The 21,967-nt window shown below is 38.5% G+C and overlaps 1 protein-coding gene across 1 annotated transcript in view; it reads right to left on the bottom strand.

Annotated features, from left to right (window-relative positions):
- FANCC (FA complementation group C) overlaps window positions 1-21,336 on the bottom strand; it is an 80,340-nt gene extending 59,004 nt beyond the window's left edge. The window contains exons 1-3 of the mRNA XM_030511713.1: window positions 21,197-21,336; window positions 4,849-5,022; window positions 3,193-3,277 (exon numbers count right to left, since the gene is read on the bottom strand). Coding sequence (XP_030367573.1) covers window positions 3,193-3,277; window positions 4,849-5,013 — 250 coding nt within the window. The 5' untranslated portion in view covers window positions 5,014-5,022; window positions 21,197-21,336. The remainder of the gene's footprint in view (window positions 1-3,192; window positions 3,278-4,848; window positions 5,023-21,196) is intronic.
- Between the last annotated feature and the right edge of the window lie 631 nt (window positions 21,337-21,967).

The raw sequence follows: 21,967 nt of genomic DNA, 5'->3' as shown, positions 1-21,967 counted from the left end.
AAGATAATCATATCAAAAGACCAAACACAGCCACAGAAAACCTGCTGATGGCTTTTTTCCTTCCGTTTTTCTAGTAACTGTGATCCCTATTGAAAACCTGTCATCAATGTATGCACTGAAAACCATTATAAGGATATAAATTAAGGCATTTGATCTTACTATGGCATGAAAGAACACTCATGACTCAAATACCCAATCAATACATCAAGAGGAAAAAATCAGTAACTCAAAGGTGAAAATTACATCCCAAAAAAGGCCACCAACTATCTACTGGACTTCTTAAGTAGGTTAATATTGTAAGTCCAACTAAAGGAATGAAAATTTTCCATAGGAAATTTAAGACAGCTTGGATGCTGTCACATCAAACAAACAAAAGCCCAAACCTTTACCATGACTCAGACTGCACATCTTCTCTGCCAGTCCCAGATCACAACTTAAAAAAAAAAAAAAAAAAAAGGGCAAGAAAGAAAGAAAGAAAAAAAAGAAAGAAGAAAAAAAAAAAAGCAATGCCTTCCTCATAACATAGTGTGGTCTCAATCATCCTATGACAGTCAGTTTACAAATACCCTCTCATGAATAGGGCCAGATGCAACGAACTAATCAGAAAACCCAAATTTTACAGCCAGAAATACCCTTTCTAAAGCTTGTTGTAAAATTTTATTGAAATATATCAGATAATGTCAATTAGCTAAAACTAAACTTTCTGTGGAAATGAATGCATACATAAGCATGCACGATCACACACATATAGTGACATACAGAGCCACCCAGAAATTCCCCAGCATTTATAGTATTAGTTTGGGATTCAAGACATTTGGGATCAAAACTCAAACCAGGAGGGTCCTACTGAGAAGATAATCCCCCAGCCAACAGAAAAAAAATATTGGAATTCCTTACCAAGACTGAATTCCTCATGTATCCGTTGTGGCTTAGGACCACAAGTACAGCCATGAGATTTTCTTCAGTTGTGCTTCCTTCACATTAGCTCATTATTAGTTCTAAATAAGGCTAACTTGGTCACCTCCTGGTCAGGAGTGTTTATGAGGAGATTATTTTCCCTTGGAGACCACGCTTCCTGCACTGAGTGGTCGGACATGTCAGCTTCCAGCACCAACAGACATTCATCTGAGGTGATAGGTATTGTGGTTTGGACATGATGCAGAAGTATAATGTTTTTCCTCCTCCATTTATTAGTATGAAAGACTGAATTGAACAAAATCAGTTCGTTCTACTGCAAGGGTGGCCTGGTCTCAGACATATGGCTGAATGAGCTATTTATCCAAATGAGAAATTACACGAAACCCACTTCAGAGTCAGCATCTGCTACAGCCAGCACTATCTTAAAGAGTATCTTCAGAACTAGTGCCAAACAAAATCAAAATCTGCTGAATCCAAAACGCCAGCAGTCCGAAGATTGCTCAGGTGGCTCTAAAAAGAGGAAGTGGTAGGAACGTATAAGCAGACATCTTCAGGTCTACTGATGTCAGAAAATCTCCTTGACTCATCTTGAAGCATTGAAGTGAAGGATTCAAACTTGAGCAGGGGAAGTTCTCTGATTCAGCTTGCTTGTAACTTAACTTTGAGACCAAAAAAAGACCTGTAGTAAAACTTCATTTTCTTGCAATCATCAGAGGTAATGATCGACTTGCAAAAAAAGAAAAAAAAAAAACACCCAGAAAACTTTTCTTGCTTTAGAAAATGCTGAGGTATCCCAAAGAAGAGGAAAGAAGTAGAGGAAACCAAAAGCATATTGCTGGGATTGTTGTGAAAAGGAGTCAAAAGAAAAAATACATGGCTTTCAACTCTGATGAAAAATATAGATGAAGCTACTTTCTAGACCAGAATATATTGTCAGCTCAGAAAAACTGATGGTCTAAAGACTTGTATACTCCAAACAAAAGCTTAGAAGAAAAGCATATGCATAACTGTAAACATCAACAATTACCAACATTCTGAAAAACTGGAACTATGATTAAAAAAGGGAACGTCTCCATTGTAAAGATAAGTCTATAAAGTATGAAAAAGGTTTTCCTCAAAACGTGCCACAAAAGCACATACTTGCTGCTCTGCAAAAGTGATTTATATTTAAATCAACGGTTCCTTCCCAAATTTTCCTTTCAGAGGGGAAGTGCTGACATAACACACATCCACCATGTGTTTTGCAGACAAGTTCATTCTGCTTGTGCTTGGAGCTGACTAGAAGACAAAGCCAAACCAGAAGACATATGCTGTACTTGACTTAATAAGCCCCTCCAGGTGAACCAAAAATTGTTCTTTCCTGTATTTCCCCAAAAGGGAGCACAAAGCACAAGAGACAAAATGAGACTGGGGGGAGGGGGGGGTGGTGTTCTTTTTAGCTGTAATAGTAACAGAAAGCTGGCAAAAGATTATTTTAAGGGACTCACAGAGAAGCTCAGTATTAGTTTTCTGCTTAAAAGTAGATGACATGTCATTTATCAACATATCAACATCTCAGCTCCTGAAAAATGTACTGGAGCTGCTAGTGAGGTACACAAGTAGCGTTTCCTCCCTCCCAACAGTTTTTCTGTCCCCAGTTTATTTTATCTTCTTTATTCTCACCTACACATATATACATTAGCAGTAAGAGGCTTTTGGTTTTTCATACACCTTTTTCTCATGTCACCACTTCACTGTTTTGCTTTTGATTCTATGTGCATTTTCATTAGTCCGCAAGATGAGGAAAACACACATTCAGAATAAACTCCATAAATCCAAACACAATCATAGTAGAGCTTTACACCAATGAAAAAACAAACCAGGTATCAGAAAAAATAATTCTTTTATATTAACATATATAATAGAATATTATGATGTATAACTGCAAGAAACTTCTGTTGAAAGTAATCTGAAACAGTTGATTTTATACATATTGAGAACCTAACAAAAATGTCATTAATACATCAAGAAAATAAGAAAAACAGAAATCATGATGCACATAAACGCTCACAGGGTTTAAAATCTACTGCTCCCAAGTAAAGATTCTGTAACTAATCCATTAAATTAATTAGCTCCCAAAGTAAATTTAAGATTTCACAATGCCACATATTTTAAATAATTTCCATCTCCAAAATTTACTTGAATAAAAAAGATTGGTCTGCTTTTGTGTATTTCTTAATTCCTGTAGAATAAAGTTTATGGAACTGCTGAAGAAATATCATTACATGTTCTTACCATATCCTACAACAAAAGGATTCCAACAAAGCCTTCCCAAAAGCTGGCCAATTAAAGGGAACTGCTGGATTGCTACAACTGAATCCTGTTAAAACATAAAAACAAACAGAAAGATAATATACTGAATATCAAAAGTAGGTTAGGAGAACTGTTAATGATACAGATTGTTGTAAATTACAATCCCAATGGTTTTGCTGTGAAATGCTGTGGAAGACAAACACCTGCAGGTATGCAATAAAAACAGAACTTCCTGAAATTGGCTATAATGTCATAATTCAAATAAGTTAAATCTTAAGTAGGTAACTTTCTCACCTAACATTTAATTATGGTAGAAAATTTGTTCATTTGCCTCACATCCAGTAATCAGAAAACAGTATTAGTAACCAAGATTTCATGATAACAAAAGCACAATTAAACTATATTTGTGTTCATCTTCGCTGCTTTATATACTGTCTCACAGTTTCTGAAGAAATTAATTGCTACTATGGACAAAACTAAGTATATTTCTGTTACTTTTGCTTGCTTTCTTTAACTTATGTAATGAGTAACCATCCAGTAACAAACTGCCATTTAACTTTTAACCAAATAGAAAGCAGCTTCACTATAAAAGTAGTAGACAATGTAGTTTATATACAATCCTCTGCAATCAGTCTTATTTTTCCATTTTTGTAGCTTTACTATCTAATAAATGAAGGTTTTGAAAAATGGTGCTGTGCTGAGATAACATGCAAGTAGCAGGAACGATAACCATCTCCTGCTGCTGCAATAAATTCCTTACATTCGTCTCACATTTGGGGCTAGCCCTAGACTTTCTGGGGCCATATTCACAAGGTCCATTTCAGGCTAAGCCTCGGATTACTTGAAGTAGCAATTTTTTTTTTTATTTCCCTCTTAAGAAAAAGACATATATAAATACAGGAAGAAACACCACTCCCCACAAAAATCTTTATTTAAAAGTTGAACTCAGTTCAGAAAATGATAACAACTCTGCAGTCTTCAGATAAGAATAATATTTAAAAATAAATACTTCCATAAGAAGTCATCTTTATGCCATAATGCACTATTTCTTAAGATAACTACACTTAAAAAGCCATGATCAGAAAAACATAAACATAACATATAAACAACTAAATTTACTTTTTAAAGAAGCACTCATTAGCGTGCAGACAATAATTAAATTGCTAAACAGAACAGTCAGCATCATATGTCAAAAATCTGACCATTCTGCTAGAATTCACTATGTGTGCCACAACACTGGGGTTAATGTGTCAACAGACTCTCTAAGATTTAAAGGATCAGTTACAGTTTTGCATGTTAAGGCCTTTAAATAATCCAATTTATGACCTGACAACCAGAATCAAATTCTTGTTTATTTTTTAAGAGTTCTTTCAAGAGGCTAGAGCATTGGCTGGGAAATCTCACGTGACAACAACCAATCAAGAAGAAAAAGCTCTTTCCACAATAAATCAGGGCAACAGGAAGCACATTCCTGTTTGCATCACCTGTGACTGCTGCCTCAATTTGCCTCTCTGATCCATTAGGTCAATAACCCAAACCTCTTTGCTACTGTTAGCTTCTGGTTTTGTCAAAACATGGTGCAGATTGTTTCTGAGGGTGTCTTCAAAACAGGTCACTCTTCCTTTTAAAGTCACTTACCTTATGTTTCAAAGTTTCATAAATCTCATGTAGGAACTCTTGGAGCTGGGGCAGATGAAGGCACACATCCTTCTGGGATTCCAGTGTGGTGGCTTGACCCCATTCAATAGCTTTATTCAACCAATATTCAAAGTTCAGTTTGGGCACTGGAGTGTCCTCGGCCATCCCACAATCCTAAAAAAAAAAATTAGAACTCCACATCAGGCAGTCCTAACACTGTCTTCAAACCAAGAATGAAAATGGGAGGAAGGATTTCTGCTAACTTTTTTTGTGTTCACATGTGAAAGAGAGGCATGAGGGGTGCCAATTTTCTTTGTAGTACTAAGAGAGTAAAATAATAACCCCATTGTGACAAAGTAGCAAAGGGGTCACAGTAATCAGTAAGTTACCTGAAAGAGTACCACCCAGCTATGTCTCAGGCTTTTATTATCTGAATTTGTCGTCACCAATATTTCACTCAAAGGATATTAGAATAATGTGAGTCTGCATTTATTTAGAATTCTTTGCATGATGAAAAACTGAAAATGCCCATTCCAAGGTAAAAGAAATCATTAAAATAAGGCTCAATAAAAACAAAAGGGGTCAGGGGACCTTTGCTTGTAATTTCTACAATTGATCATTAGTTTTAAGTACAAAAAGAGTATTCTCCTTAAAGGAAACATACATTCCGTATTTCAGCTCTATTTTTCTTTGTATTATTACACAATTGAGGGAAAAATTACAACCACATGCAGCTTTTCACATAACTCAGTTCTGAATAAAAGCTCTACCCAATGGCACACTTTGCTGTTAAAACTTTGAGAGATGAGCATTATTGCCAAGCTAGAATGTTAAATTCTGGCCAAATTGCCAGATTAAAAGACACCAAAAAAAAACCAACCCAAAACCCACAACACATTTTTCTTCTGCTTTGCTATTACATTTTTCATTGGCAGAAGGACAGAAAATAGCACAGCAGGCACTACAACAACCTTTAAATGTCTCTGAAAGAAACACCTCATAGGCTGAAAGAGCAAATGAACTCTTGCAGCCATTCAATCATTCTTCTTTCTGTCAAGACTGTAAAGACAACTGTCAATTAACACAAATGTGGTGGCAGTTTTCAGAAATGAACTGTTGCCCACTTGAAGACAAATTCAGACACTCATAGACGCCACAGAATACAATGAATATTTATCTTTGTAAGCTACAGACCAAAAAATAAACCTGAACCTCGGCAGCAGCCCTGTAAATCAAGCTTGCTTTATACAGCTAAACCTTACAATCACATCACTTATATATCATGCTAATCTGAGCCAGATAAAAATCTGAAGATCATTAATAAACTTGTTTAACTTCTATAAGTAATAAATAAATAAATTCCCCATAATGAATCACAGCTATTATTGGGCTTTGGGTTCTGCCCAGAAAACAAACAAACAAACAAACAAACAAACCCCAAACATAAGGAAGTAAAGGTAAAGCTGTTGGCTTGGCAGAGTTCAATGCATATTTGTACTAAACATGTTCAAAGTAAAGCAAGCAAAGCCACTGCTTTTGTTCTTTATTACACTCCCATTTCTACCCGCAACTATTGCTGTCAGCAGAACTCTTAATGTACATGTAGAGTGCCATTGATCTTACTCACTCTTCTGTGAGTATCAAAAGCAGGCTACAAGACTCCATCACCATAGCTTGCTGAAGTGACAGAGGCACTGAGCAGCAACTAGCCATCAAACACTCTTATCATCACAGGAACATAGTGAAGAATAAATTAAAACCAGAATCTGAATTTACATATTTGAGTAAATTAATGAGCCTGTTTGATGTTCCCAGGTGAGATTAATCCTCCCAAATAACTGAAAAACAAGTACTCTAACGAAATGGCTCCTAAAACTTTAAGGGGGACAAAAAAAAAGAGTGGGAAAGAGGGAGAACCACAAACACTCCAGCATTTTGGGGCCAATCACATGAGTTGATTAGGTATTAACAGACGATCCCAGGTAAGGAAATCAAGGAGCTTATCTCATACACCAGCTACCTGAAACTACTATTACAGTATGCAGAATGGCACAGCCACCACCAGGTAAGGAGGTCCTTTTCCAGACGTCTGAAATTCCAGCTCCAGAGGAAAGGCAGTTTACCTTCCTTATTAATTACAGCTTGTAGGGGTTTAAACCCAGCCGGTAACTCAGCATCATGCATCTGCTCACTCACCGCCCCTCTTTCCCCCCCTCTGGGCAGGAGAACTGATAAAACCCATGGATTGAGATAAAAACAGTTTAAGAACTAAAAAAAATTAAAATATAGTGATAACAGAAATAATACCAACGACAGTGGTAATGATAATAAGGGGGAAAAACAACAACAAAGATAATGAAAATTCAGAAAATAGCAGTGATGCACAATACAATTGCTCAACAACCGCTGACCGCTACCCAGCTTGACCTGAGCAACGATCTTGGCCTTCTGGGTAACTCCCCCCAGTTTATATACTGGGCATGATGTGCTGTCTTATGGAATACCCCTTTGGCCAGTTTGGGTCAGGTGTCCTGTCTCTGCTTCTTCCTGGCTTGTTGTGCCCCCCCTCACTGGCAGCGCATGAGAGACTGAAAAGTCCTTGACCAGGGTACGTGCTACCGAGCAATAACTGAAACATCGGTGTGATATCAGCACTGTTCTTGGACTAAAGCCAAAACATAGCACTGCACCAGCTACTGGGAAGAAAAATAACTTTGCCCCTGCTGAAACCAGGACACAGCTATATAAACTGGATTGCTGATTCAGAGATACACCTTAGCAACTCCATAGCCAGTTCAGAGCCTTTGCCTTGCAGAAAAATTGTCGAAGATTTAGATATACATTATTTTTTAACGACAAACAAAAGTCAAAAGGGAGAACATCAGCATAAATAGTAGCATAAAGGAATCTTAAAAGTATAGCTATTCTATATGCTGCTAACTGCAAATGTACATTTATTACAGTTTCTCATTGTTAATTCCCTTAAGATAGCTGTTCTGAGTATCCTGGATATGAGCAAAGTAGCGTTCCATCAACAGACTTGTTCTAGTCACATAAATTAACCTGGTTTTCCTTCACCAAGAAACAAAGTAGTTCTGTGTGCAGTGCTATTCAAAATTCTCCCTTGAAACACACTAAATTTTCTAAAATTGTCTTGTTGTATGAAAGCCTAAGCAAATGACTTGCACCAAAAAACCCAACTATACATTCTAGAGTTCAGAGGCCATCTTCAGAAGGATCAATCCTGAACTTGCTGCTTTTCCATCATTTTCTGTTGAAACAAATAGAGAGTTCTGTTTCTAAAGCAGTTCAGAAATTCTAGCTGCTGTCTAATGCTCATTTGTGGACAAGTTTATAGGCAAAAATGGAGGAGTCAGTTTTCTGTCCCATTCCTAAAGTGGACTAAGGGACAAATAAATGTATGTTTCTGTGCAAAGAATTTTCTGAAACTGCTCAAAATACTATAATATCAGAAATAAGGAGCAAGGGATCCTTATAACTAAGAGAACAAGAAATCTGCAGTGCATATCTGTAAAAAACTCCTATATACACACTGGGGAAAAAAAAAAAAAAGGGAAATAAATCATTAAGAGTTACATGAAACAAACATTTTTGTTTGCACTCTTTTTTTGAGGAGGAGACATGGTTGAGCACTTCTCTAAAGCTTTACAGAAGAACTACTCTCGCCAATTCAATGGTAGTAGCAGAAGCCCTTACAGCAACTATTAGGAACTGACTATAGTTTTTAAAAAATTATCATCACAAAAAAAAAAAAAATCTTTAAATGCTAAAAATATTGCTATTACCTGCTTTGGGACACAATCAAGTCACATTCTTAGAAAACTTATCCTGAGAGCTACACAAGAGTATAAAGTGACATTTATATTTCCAAGAATCACTGCATTTTTCATATGGGCCGTTGGCCATTATTTAGCACTTTAGTATGTGCTTTGATTCATCCTTGACCAACACACTAATATGCACTAATATTTTGCTGCATCACAACATTATTTATGCCACACTAAGACAAAACCAGAAAAAAGAATTATCCCGAGCACCTGTTCTGTTTTGCAATAGCATAACTTTTAAGTTGTACTTATATGTTTGCTTTCTTGAGAAGCCTCCGATGAAATAGTTATTATTTAACTATAGCATCTAGTTCTGAACAGAGCAATTTTATTAATATAGCTTACTCTTGTTGTCATCTCAACATTACTGAAGAGCATCCAGTAAAATTACTGAATGTACTAAAAAGAAAATATAACACACAAACCTGCATACAGATTTCATCTCAAAACCAGAATATATAGCTTATTAACAAGAGAAATATAAAAATATTAATTAAATGTAATTTAAACATCCAGACCCCAGTAACATACAGAACATGTTAAAAGACCTACAGAAATTATAGATAATAAAAACTTGATAAATAACTTGACTTGTCATACTGTCAAGTATATTCCTAAGTCTCTTTCCAGTTCATTTCCACTCTCTTCAGTTAGCTGGGACTCCTTCTATTTCAGCTGCCAAAAATCAAAAACTGCTTCTTACTTATGCCTATTTACTCCACAATACTGAGAAATTCAGAAGCTGGATTTACTGTGAATTGCCTTAAAATCTCCTTTACTTCTAGGAAGAAGGGGATGAAACAGTCTAGTCCTCCATTCTCAGAATCTCCAGTCAAACCCTCCTGGTCTTGCACTTCCAAGCACAAGGAACCCTGCGGAGCTCAGGCATGAGGGTATTTGTTATATCTTTCACAAGCTGAAGGCAGCATTTCTAACAATAATGGATTAGTTTTATTCTATCAAGTGAGCTATCTGGATTAATGTCTGAAATGTAACACATTATTAACTTTCATTACAAGATCCTGAGGCAAAGCCCCACAGTATACCAGGGTATTCAACAACAGACCTGCTGCTACATCTTCCTGAAGACACACATAAAAATACCACACTGTCACAGTCTTGCACGTTAAGACATGTCTGAAACACTACTATTCCTCTGTGATAGAGAGTGAACTATTGGCATGGGTAGAATAGACACTGACAAAGTTTTTTGAAAAATTCACACAACTATCTCCTTACCTACAGTCAGTATGTGTGTACTCAGCATGTTACGTAGTAAAATAACGGAGTTCCTTCCCCCTCCCCTCCCCCCCCAACTGTAGAAATGAAATATTTTTAAATAAAAACATAAAAAGAGGAAAAAAGTGAAAAAAAAAAAAGTTACTTGACTATTACGAATTCTGAATCTTGGGACTCAGACATAAGAAAAAGGGAATGTGTTAAAACATTCCTCAGAATTTCTGCCAATGATAGAAAATTCAGTAACAAACTTTCATAGCTTTCAATGCTCCCACATCTGGCTTTAACAGATTGCCAAAAATTTCTACCAAACTTTTATTACTTAGTTTGTCTTTAATCTTGTAAATTCAGCTGTTATTTTTAAATAAATAAAATAATTTCAAGTAGAAGGATCTCTGAGATACCATTAAGGCACAATATTGCCTTATATCACAGCATTCCAAATGAACATGACAAAAATTTGCATTCAAGGCATAAAGCTCTCATTTGTGTACTTTTCCTTGAACCAATAATAAGTAGCTCCACACTCCAAACGAGCGCTTTACTTTCCATTACTCCATCTCTCTCTCAAATCTTGCCCATCAGCAACCTCAGCATGTGAGGAAAAAACAAAACAAGAAAACAGTTAGAATACTAATATGACATCAAGGTCCAAAGGCCCCAAGCAGAACAGGTCACCATTGAGCTAATACAACACATAAACATACATTCCAAATTCCAAATTATTTTTAGGGTTGTTAACACTTACAAAAGCAGTAGAACAGTCTTTTTGTGCACTTTTATTACTCTAATAGATATTAGGAAACTAATACTAAGGATTAGGAGACTAGATATTAGGTAAGCACTTCAGTGTATTATATAATCAAAAAGATACCATGATTTTGACTCCTTAATCACCCTTAACTCAATTATGATAGATCATAGTTCATACACTAATTGAGCAGAAGACTATTAACTTCAGTTAGACTATTAACTGTTTCTATGTTTCAAAGACAATGATAATCATATCACAAAGTTACTATCTACTGGATGATATTTTGGGTTATGTCAAAAGAAAAAAAAGTAGCAGTTATCCAGAACATAGATACTATTTTCTACCTTAGTCTTTCTCTACCTCAAATGTCTATTATGTTCTTTTGCCTTGTTCCCACAAGTGAAATATACAATATAGCACAAGTATATTTTTCAGCTTCACCTTGACAGCTCTGATTTTACTTGCCAAGAACAAAAATAAACTGTAATACATACTTAGTAAGGCAGTAAGATTAAAGCTGATTTATTTCCTACTTTAAAGAAAACCTATTACTAGCCCTCCAAAAATAAATTCAGAGAAAAGTGAGGAATATTTTAGAAACTTCAGAAAGGCCCAAGAGTAACAAAGCCTAGGGAAATTTAAAAATATATATTATTTATTCCTGTCATCTTGTTCACACTGTCTCTCACTGAGAAATCAGGTTTACAGGGTAGTTTATAGGTTGGTATTAAGTTTAATCTACATTCACTGGCAGTCCAGCAGTCAAGAATAATCTACAGAAAATTTCCATCTTGATTCTGGACTGTGCTTACATCCAGTGTTGATCAGTGTTGACTTTTTATCAATTCTTTAAATAGGAGCAAGTTTTCCTATTCCTCTTTGTGCCTACATCCACAGATATTTTACAGCAAGATCAAACCACCCATAGAAAACTGCCTGTCTACATACAAACTTTCCAAATTAAAACAAATTGGATGCAAATATATCTTCCTCTGGAAATAAAACTATAGAACAGAGTTTTGCCAAAAGAAAGAAACCAACCCTGGCTTAGCAAAATGCAAAATCTGCTAAATTAAATAGCTGTCAAGCAGATGGTTGTCCTTATCATTCAACATTTAGATCAACAATTCTCAACTTAACAAAGGTGACTTAACTCATCTGTTTTACTCCTCTGTAGTTGTTTCATCTATTTACCCTGATAAGTAGTATTTTAACAGCTGTCAGATCTGCTTTCTAAATTACATTATCAGATCTCACTATAAAAAGAGCCCAATTTTCATCCTTAAGAGACTGTGGTCACTAACAAGGTTACGTATGTGGACAACATGTGTATTAAATCTCTAGCACAGGTTGAATCTGAGTAACATTACAAACAGTAAAATGATGTTTCCAGTTGCGTTCTGTTGCCCTGAAGAACTGGAGAAGATTCGATGCCCTGAGGAAGCATGCACTGCTGTGATTCACACAAGATCTCCCTTTCTAGAACTCTGAAAACATTATATCTCCCTCTCTCTGCCAAAAGGACTATATGATCATAAAAAAGTCTTCTCCTTCCTATTCCATTAGGCTATAAGCTCCATGACCAAAAAAATACTATTTATTAGCCTTCCCTGATGACAATAACCATTTCACACAAAAAATAATTTTAAAACTTTCTGGTTCTAATGGCCGACTTGTCTTGCAGCAGCAGAACTTCCTTCTGACTTTCCCATTTCAAGAGGCTAACAATAAAACCCTCTTTAAGGGGAAAGGGAGAAATAATATCTCAGCACATCCATCTACTCTTATCTTTTGCCCAAGGGAACAGTGAAAGATGTGAAAGAACGCATTTAGGAGTGATATCGCTGCATTTTACAGATGTTATTTATTACCTTTCCTTAATGAATCTTCTGAGGACAACAAGGCAATTGATTATCACTTCCATATATAAAAGATGGAATTATTATCCCACAGAACGTATTACTATGTTTTTAAGCACAAGTTGAATACAAAGTCTGATCAAAAGCCACTGGAAGTTGCTCCTGCAAGAAACTTGCCAAACAAGATATTAAGATCCCAACATCACAAATATTTTTAAATTTTTAAGTTAAATTTAAGCTGAGAAAACAATGAAGTAAAGTCTCTATATTATCTCTGACAGAAAGCTCTACGCAATTCAGCAAAGTAACAAACTACACAACATCCTAATTTAAAAGAATTTCATGTCAGGACTAGCCAGATCAAAATCCAGCAAGGCCCACAAAAAGCTGTCCATACCATTAGGCAAAATATGTACAAAATGGAAATTTGTTTCAAGGCAATAAGCAAATCCCAGATTTGACCGGTGCACACTGATGTTAAACAGATCAACGCGGCCTTCCAAAACAAAAGCCATGCTTGAAAGAAACAGAGGACTGCCACCTCTTCCTTTAACTCCTTGCTTGTTCTTCCGTATCTGAATTGCTTATCTCTCATCAGTCTGCAGTGATCTACCACAGGTGACAACAATATAACACAAAATATAGCAGAAGCTAGAAATTACATACTGGGCATGGTGAACAGAAGCACAAACAAGTATACACCTTCACAATCTTCTTGAAATAGGGGTGGGGGGCGGGGGGATGGTGGTGAAGTGTATCTCCCTTTCAATTTATTTCTGCAGTAAGGCAAAAACTTAAATATTTTGTCTTGCATAATCTAAATAGCAAACCTTCCAAGATTACTTTGGTAACAGCTCCTTGTAATATGGCAATCTCTCCTAAGTGCTTGAAGGATAAAGATTTTTTGGGATAGCTCAACTGAAGATAAATGTTAAAGTATTCTTGGATTTAGTTTGTTGGACAGAGCCTTTTCACTCAGCCCAGTTCATTTCCAGCTGACTTCTGTGACAACAGCTGCAATAAAGGCCGCACAAAGAGAAATGCAACTAAGACGACAATGCAAACAAAGGATAAATGCAATTCTGCAAAGAGGCACTAGGTCTGATTCAGCCTCTGAACTACACCAGGCAGAACTGCTTCTGCAGAACATCTTGTAACAAAAAAATAAGAGTAACATATCTTTACACCACTTTGCAAAAAAGGCAGTCATTGCTAACAGCAGTTTAGCTTCACTATGGCTAGTAACAGCACACATCAGTTGTGCATGGGGCTCCAATATCAGTACTCTAAACACTACATAATTAGACCTTCTTTTGCAGGTTACAGGAAAATAAATGAAATTCTGATCCTGTTCACTTGAGCGGCAAAATTTTCATTAGTCTCAGTGGAGCCTGTATTTCATATGGTGCATTCAAGACACTGAAAAACTTATGCACGTAAGAGCCCACCAAGTCACTACATCAGAAAAGTTAGACCTTTTAGCAATAATGCAAAATTCTTATTAGACGTAATTTATTGTTTGTACCCCTTCTCCTATCCCCAATCTGCCACCTAATACATCACACAGTATCTTGTGGGCTGACATGAACTTTGACTATAAAGTTTTCATTACCCTCTTCTGGCAAATATTATGTTCTCACTTAGCTTCTTGTAAGCCAGTGAATGAAGTATAATTGCCTAGACAGAGAGTAATTTATGTAGCAAATACAAATTGCACTTTTCAGTTAAACTTTTACATATGGTTATCACTATTTCCTCTAGGTTAAATCCACTGAGACATTATGACTGTAACTTCAGATGCCTAAAAAGCTTTGTTCAACCTCTTCTCTATGAAATACCACTTCAGCAAAAAACTGGTCTGGAGGTGCTGGCTGACAGCAGGCTCAATGTAAGCCAGTGTCTGCCCTGGCAGCCAGGAGGGCAAATCTCATCCTGGGGTGCATCAAACACAGTGTCACCAGCCAGTCAAAAGAGGTGATTATCTGCTGCACTCAGCACTGGTGCAGCCTCATCTTGAGCCCTGTGTGCAGTGCTGGGCCACACAGTTTAAGAAGGATGTGAAGGTCCTTGAATGCATCCAGAGGAGGGCAGGAAAGCTGGTGACAGGGCTGGAAGGCATGTCCTGTGAGGAGCGGCTGAGCGCTCTGGGTTTGGCTAGGCTGGAGAGAAAAGAGGCTGAAGGGCGACCTCATGGCTCTCTGCAGCTTCCTGAGGAGGGGACATGGAGAGGGAGCTGCTGATTGCTTCTCCCTGGGATCCAGTGACAGGACGTGAAGCAATGGTTCAAAGCTGCGCCACGTGAGGTTCAGATGGGACATTAAGAAACATTTCTTTACCAAAAGGGTAGTCAAACACTGGAACAGGCATCCTAGAGAGGTGGTTGATGCCCCAAGCCTCTCGGTATCAGCGGACAATGTCTTTAGTATCATGCTTTAACTTGGTCAGCCCTAAATTGGTCAGGCAGTTGGTCTCAATAATCACTGAGGTCCCTTCCAACCAAAATACTCCTAGGCTACTCTAGTCTGTTATGTTCATAAACCAAACCAATCATCCAAGCTTCCCTCATCATTAAGCCTTTTCTCCATTTAACTTGTGTTTATATAGTGCTTGAATGGAATACAGAGAAATTTATTTCCTTAAAATTGAGTTCCTCTGAAAAAACTTGAGAGGTTAATTCAAAGTTTTACCATGAAATAAAGAGCATTCCTCTCTTTCCAGAGTTACAATACTTTGAACTACCAGTAAGGGGTAGGTACAAAAAAAGCTTTGCCTTTTTTTTTTTTCTTTTCTGATGTTTCACTTTAAGTTCTGCAATTAAAAAATATGCAGTAATCCCCTAGTTTCCTAGTTTGTACACAGCAAGTTAGAACATAAGTCCTCTCTTCAAAGAAATCATATATGACCTATAATGTAAAGAACATTCTGCAAACGGGGAGCATGGTCTGAAATTACTCACATTTGTTTCACCATTAAAAAAAAAAAAGAAAAAAAAGAGGGGGGGAGGGGCTTGGGGGATGGGGTGGGCAGCAAGAGGCACCGTCTAGTTAGCCATAGAGAAGTATGACTAGCTGTTCTTTCTTCAATTAAATTGTAACTTCTCACTAAAGGGCTTCATATTTCTGACAACTGTGCTTCTTTAATAGCCACGCAACTTTCCCAAATTCCATCTTTACCCCTGACTTACACAGATATAAGAAAAGACACATGGTCCAAACTCGTTAGCACAAGTATTTGAACAACAGTTAAAATACTGCCTAAGATATTGATATCCAGGGCTATGCATACAGTGTCTAGAGTTGTCTTGCTTATACTAAGTGAATTCCTTTTCTCCAAAAATCTCTAATATATACTATGGTAATGAAGCACATACCTTTCACTGAAATTTTTCAGTTATACAAAGTTAAAGCATTTCTACATAAGCATACGGAAACTGAAGCACAAACAGAAAATGACTTGTCCGAAGTCACTGAGGAAACAAATGACAGAAGGAAATAAAAGACAGACATCTCCTAGGTTCTAGTACATTAGACAACACTGCTTCTCAAGGATTTCCTCAAAGATAATCTATTATTCAACCTAAGCTTCTCAAGCATGACACAATTGTTTACGCAATGGTAAAGGGCAATATTCCACAAAAAAACCCCGAAACGACCACACAATGAAGTATTTTCTTTCCTGCTTTTATTATACATAGTTACTTTTGTATGAACTCCAGTGATGGCATCATAGGCCTAAATTAAAATTATACATATTTATTCTAATATCAGTTGAGGCTACTGAAATTCTGTGAAGAGCATTCACATAGTCCGCATACAATGAAAGCAGGTTTGCAAATGAAAGAATGCATTTCTCTTTGGCATTAAAAAAAACAAAACAAAACAAAAATCAACCACCAAACAAACACAAAAAAAAACCTTACCAAAAAATTTCTTACTTTTCTCACCTCCCTCCCTGACTACTCACACCACAGAATAAAATCTTCTGAATAAAGATGTAGTTGCGGCACTAAGTACACCTGACAGAAAAAGAAAAATGTATTTTTCAGAAGAATAAAAATAACTTCATGACATCCACATCAACATTTACACCTTTTTGTTGTACATTATTTTAACACACTCCCACAGACACTTGTCCTTGGAGTCCATTGACAAGGTTTCGCGCTATTCACAGGCATTAAATCAGGCTATTCATTCTTTGCAAACAAGAAGAGATAAGTTTCCTCAGAAACATCTAGAGCAAAGACTTTCAGTGATTCACTCAGTCAAACTCATACTGCAGCAATAATTAGCTATGTGGGCATTTAGACTGGAGACAAGGCACTGATATTCAAAGCCATGAGGCATTTATTTGGGAAGTTCTCAGCCTGGATATTCTATGGGCATCGGCTTTTTAATGTGCTAGTAGCAGATCCTGTGACTTGCCAGCAAGATTTCTGTCACTTCTGTTCATGAAAAGCTCACAGTTTAGCAATACCACCCTTATCTGGAAATTAAAGCTATATAGTTCTGGTATTCTATGGGAAGGGAGTTCCTTAAGAATTTGGGTCACTTAATGATAGAGGAGAACTTTAAACATACAACGTAGAAAAAAGTATTAGCTAGTGGTACGTCTCCTGGCCTCCTCTCCTTGGACACTCATATACGTCAATTTAGTTGTATATTACGATATTTTATTACAGTCACTGTTTGGAATATTTCAATACTGTCACATAGTTAATCAAGATTTATAAAATAAACATGTTCAGTGAATCTACCAGTAGGGAGGAAGGACAGTCTTGCAATTTGGCTCCAGGAATCACGAAGCTAAGAGTCTGATTTTCAGTTCTGACACATCTCATACACGATACGAAAGAAGTCATTTAAGTTTCCAAGGCCTGTTCTACTTCACCTCTACAGCAGCCTCAGTAGTACTGCTATAACTTTAAAGCTTAATAGTACAGTGTAATTTTTTTTTAATCAAGCTAAAAATACATGTCTGATAACATCAGATTTGCTCCATTTGCAAGTAAAAAGTATTTATTCCTCTCAAAGATTTACAAAGCTCCTTCTGTTGCAGTAGCCTCATGGACCTTATTTCACCACAGTACCATAAATGATGCAATGCACATCACATTTAAGCAAGTCATCAGCCTTTAAATTGTGTCCAATGATACCTGTGTAATTCATTACTAATAAGTTTATGAAAATAAAACTCACTGCATTGCTTACCTACAGAATTTCTAATAAAAGTTAAAAAAGCACACAGAAATGCTATGTCAGAACCCTGCAACTATATGCAAGGCTGACAGTTAAAAGAATAACAACAGAAACCTCTTGCAAACAGCTTAGATCTGACATGAGTCCATCCTTTACCATACAGTAAACGCACTCTTCAAAAGATGTTAAAGAAGCTGTAACTAAAAATTCCCAAATTCAGAAGATTTAAATTATAATTGTTAAATTAATAGTTGTCTTTATGATTTATTACTATGTTTAATTAGTTTATTATTAATACTAATAAAGAGTATTTTTGTATTAGGAATACAACATTCAACTCCAAATCATCACACAACATTTATCCTAGCCACCTAAAATCAATATTATTTCTATAGCAAAATACATTACTAAGTCTTACTAATTTTTAAATACTTTTGCAATATCCCCAAAGTTATTGGCCCACACCAAGGTGAAAATATTTAACATGTTCTACATTCCTGTAACTTAGAAAGTAGATTAACTATGTAGTCCTAAAGTGGTTTCAGAATTTTCCAGAGCATTACCATTGTCTTCATTTTAGCAATGTTAATAATAATTTTAGTCATTTATGATAACATTAACCAGACAATTCAGTCTGGGAAAACCCTTCTTAGTGAAAGGTAAATTGTTTAATTCAAGATTTGACTTGATTTTTGAGAGCTGTTGTACTGTTTATACATGCAATAAGATCTTTACAACCTGCATACTTTTATGCCTTTTTTAGATCAGGTTGGCAAAAAATACTCTGTATTAAAAAAAAAAATAAATAAATCGATAAATCTAAGACTGAAAATCTTTATTTGGGGTTAATCTCAAACAATATATTCATCTTCCTGTAAACGTGAAAACTGATTCCTTGTGTATCAAAGGACTCAACATTTTCTGAATTATTGTTGCAGGAAAAATTTGTTTGACCCATCCTTCACCCTTTACAAGATCCTTCACCCCTTTTGAAAGACATCTTTGCCAAAACCAGCACCTTCACAATTGTAGGTCAGTATACTGAAACATATGGCTTAGGGAAGAAGAAAGAAAAGCAGTTATGGTTTAAAAGTACACTGAGTTCACAAGGCTATTCCATTATCAGGAGAACAGCTGTGACTAGTATCTTAAAATAGGTACCCTTTGTTGCTTTAACTCCCCATAACACCACTCTTAAAACACCAGCTCCGACTGATGTCCCTCATGACACTTTCACCCATGATATTCTGTGGTTAATTTCATGCATTATCCTATGGTGAATTCCACCATCCAGCAGACCCATACACATGTGCTGAGTGAGGACCACTGACAAACAAAACCTGGAACAAGTCTCTCTCTTTGACCCTGCCCTCAACGTTTTAGAAAATATACAGAAATAAAATTGTTTTCAAACCTTTACCCTGCTTTCAAACTTCGTTAAAATTGACTAACAAGCTCAATTCTTATTAGCCAAAGACATGAAGACATGGAATCACAGAGATTTCATTTCCCCAGGAAACTAAGACAAAAAGCAGAGAAATTATTATCAAAACTTGATCCACGCCTACAAGTGAACAGTTAACCTTCAGGATCGGTTCCCGACTCATACTATCCCACTGCCAAGTTCTCTAAAGGCAAATCTCTACCGAGGGGCAAGTACGTCTGCGTTTGTATTCTCTTTGCAAACCAACCACTAGAGAACCACAACGAACGTCCGGCAAGCCTGCTTCTCCCCAAGAGATGGCAGTAGTGAACAAACATCCACATAGAACCGGGGACCGAGACTGCAACAGGGAGGAAAGGCGGTCAACGAGGGCTCTCCCGAGCAATGCCAAAACTCTACAGACACGAGATTTTCATCGAATTGTGAGCAGCTCACAATACATTTTGATAAATATATAAATTTCTGCTACAAGTAGCGTATGATGATGAATTCTTACAACACGATTTTTGAACCTTGAGCAATGGCAAGATGAACCCAAAACTACAGAAAATAATCCATGTAACTCAGAAAAAAAAATGGAATGTTGCTTGGTTTAATGGCCGCAGACAAGAAAGCTTTCATTTTACAAGAAAGATTCACAGAGTTTGCACTGGGAGGTGGAAGCTCCAGATCCTTAAATTACACATTGGAAAAAAATCCCAAATTCGTTTCAAAGATTTTCAAAGGCCCATCACTAGATTGTTATGTCCCATAAATTTTACATAAAGAATTCTTCACTGTGATGGAGCAGCAACAATTACCACATTTTTAGATATTCTTCCATGTGAACCATGGTGACTTGGAAAATTTTGGGGAGGAGTGGAAAGAAATGGTTTAATTACCTACATTCTTGAACCAAAACCAGAAATAAAAATGGCAGCTTCTCCCAATACTTTTAAGGCATTGATCTTCCCCAACCTCTACTGTAAATAAAAGGCCAGCTATACTGACAGTATTCTGTGTAAGCATACTGTACTGGAGCTCCTCCGGAGCAGATGTCTGCGAGTGCCAGACTGCACAGTGCAACAGTTGGCACATCTCATAAATCAGAAACGAACCTGTAAACTTTTTACTTCCTCTCCCTGTAAACCAGTTAGGAAGTTATCCATGTATAATAGTTGCACTGATCTCGTACATGTGCCACAGAATGACATTTTACCACTCGGTTCCCACTAGAATGAAGGGGAACAGCAAGATGCAGGCAGCGCAGATGCAAAAGTCTGTCTTTTTTGAAATGCTACCAGACGATACTGGCCAAATACTAGCAGTTAACCGGGACGCGCATGCGGCCCCAGATGTACTTCCTTCGTCGCAAGGCATTCTCGTCTTTGACAGCTCACAGCCTAACCAGCATTCACAGAGTAAGACTGGTTTGGGTGGGAAGGGACCTTAAACATCACCTCGTCCCAACCCGCCTCCCGCCGCGGGCACTCTCACTAAACCTTGTTTGGGGAAGTACAACACAACTGCTTCCCCCGTTAAGGCAATAGGCACGGCGGCAGCAAGGCGTGAAACCAAGCGACGACCCCACCAGTGGGCAGCGGCAGCAGCTCGGCAGGCGGCTGGGGACGTCCCACCGCGGGACGCCCGCTGCGGAGCCCGCAGGACGTACAAGGCAGCGCGGCCTCAGTCACAGCTGGCAGCCCCGGTCTCAGCAGGCGGCCCCGCAGCCGGCACCCCGCCGCCAGCCCCGCACCGACCGCACCGGGCCCCGCCCTACCGCGCCCCACCCCTCGCGGCAGACCCCGGCCCGCGCGGGCGCCAGCACGCATGCGCGGGCCCTCTCGCCCGCGCCCACCGCGCCCAGGCGAGGGGAGGCCGCGCGGGGCGGGCGCGGAGCGCCGCTCCCCTTCCAGTCATGGGGTGGGACCCCGCTGGCACCGCGGCAGAGTCGGTAGCTGGCCCGTGCCCCCCGCGCCGAGCGGAGGCGCGCGGCCCCGCACGGCCCCGGCCCTTCCCCAGCGGCTTACCGCGCGGCCCGGCTCGCGCCGCCGGTTTCTGATTTTCGCGCGCTCTGTCCCGCCCGCGCGTGCGCGCGGGGCGGGGCGGGCGGGCGGGCGGCTGTGTGGCAGCGCGCGGGAGTGGCCCTGCCACCCGGGAGGGCCTGTCGCTGCCCGCGCGGGGCGGATCCCGAGCAGAACACGGGACCGCGGGAAGCTGGAGCGGAAACGTCACCGCTCTTAACGGCTGGTGGGCTCGGAGGGCACCTCATGGCTGGAAACCGAGACGCTTGTGCTACTTGACGATGTGAAACAGACCGGGCTGGGTAGAGCCAGTGGGTCCTGTGTGCACAGCCGAGGTGACGACTCCACAGGGAAGTCAAAATGTGACAGGGGTATTCTCCCCCAGTGAGTGTTGTGGTGAGCCGGGTGAAGGTTCCTGCCCCTGACCCACCGGCCTGACCACGAGTGGATAAAATCCTTTGGTTTTTTTCCCTTCTGGTAAGACTTAAGTGCAAAACCTGTTAAAGTTCTGCTTGGTTTCAGTTTTGTCAACTTCAGCAGGCCTTTACACCCATGTGAAAAAACTCTAAACGGTGCCAGTACAGGCGGAGATAAGAAACTTTGCTTTGAATAAACTTAGGGTTTTAAAAAATACCTGATTTCTCTAACAAAAAACTCTGCTGGAGCTAAAACAAGAAATACACGCATGGTGCACCTTACTAGCCCTCTATTTGTTAAAAAGCATCAGCAGTAAAGCTACCACCATCCGTATTCTGTCACTTAACCAAGTTATGCTGG

Source organism: Strigops habroptila, chromosome Z (assembly GCF_004027225.2).
Source record: "Strigops habroptila isolate Jane chromosome Z, bStrHab1.2.pri, whole genome shotgun sequence".
In the NCBI taxonomy this organism is placed as follows: domain Eukaryota; kingdom Metazoa; phylum Chordata; class Aves; order Psittaciformes; family Psittacidae; genus Strigops; species Strigops habroptila.
The sequence above is the reverse complement of the archived record's forward strand: the minus strand, read 5'-3'. Positions and strand labels throughout refer to the sequence as shown.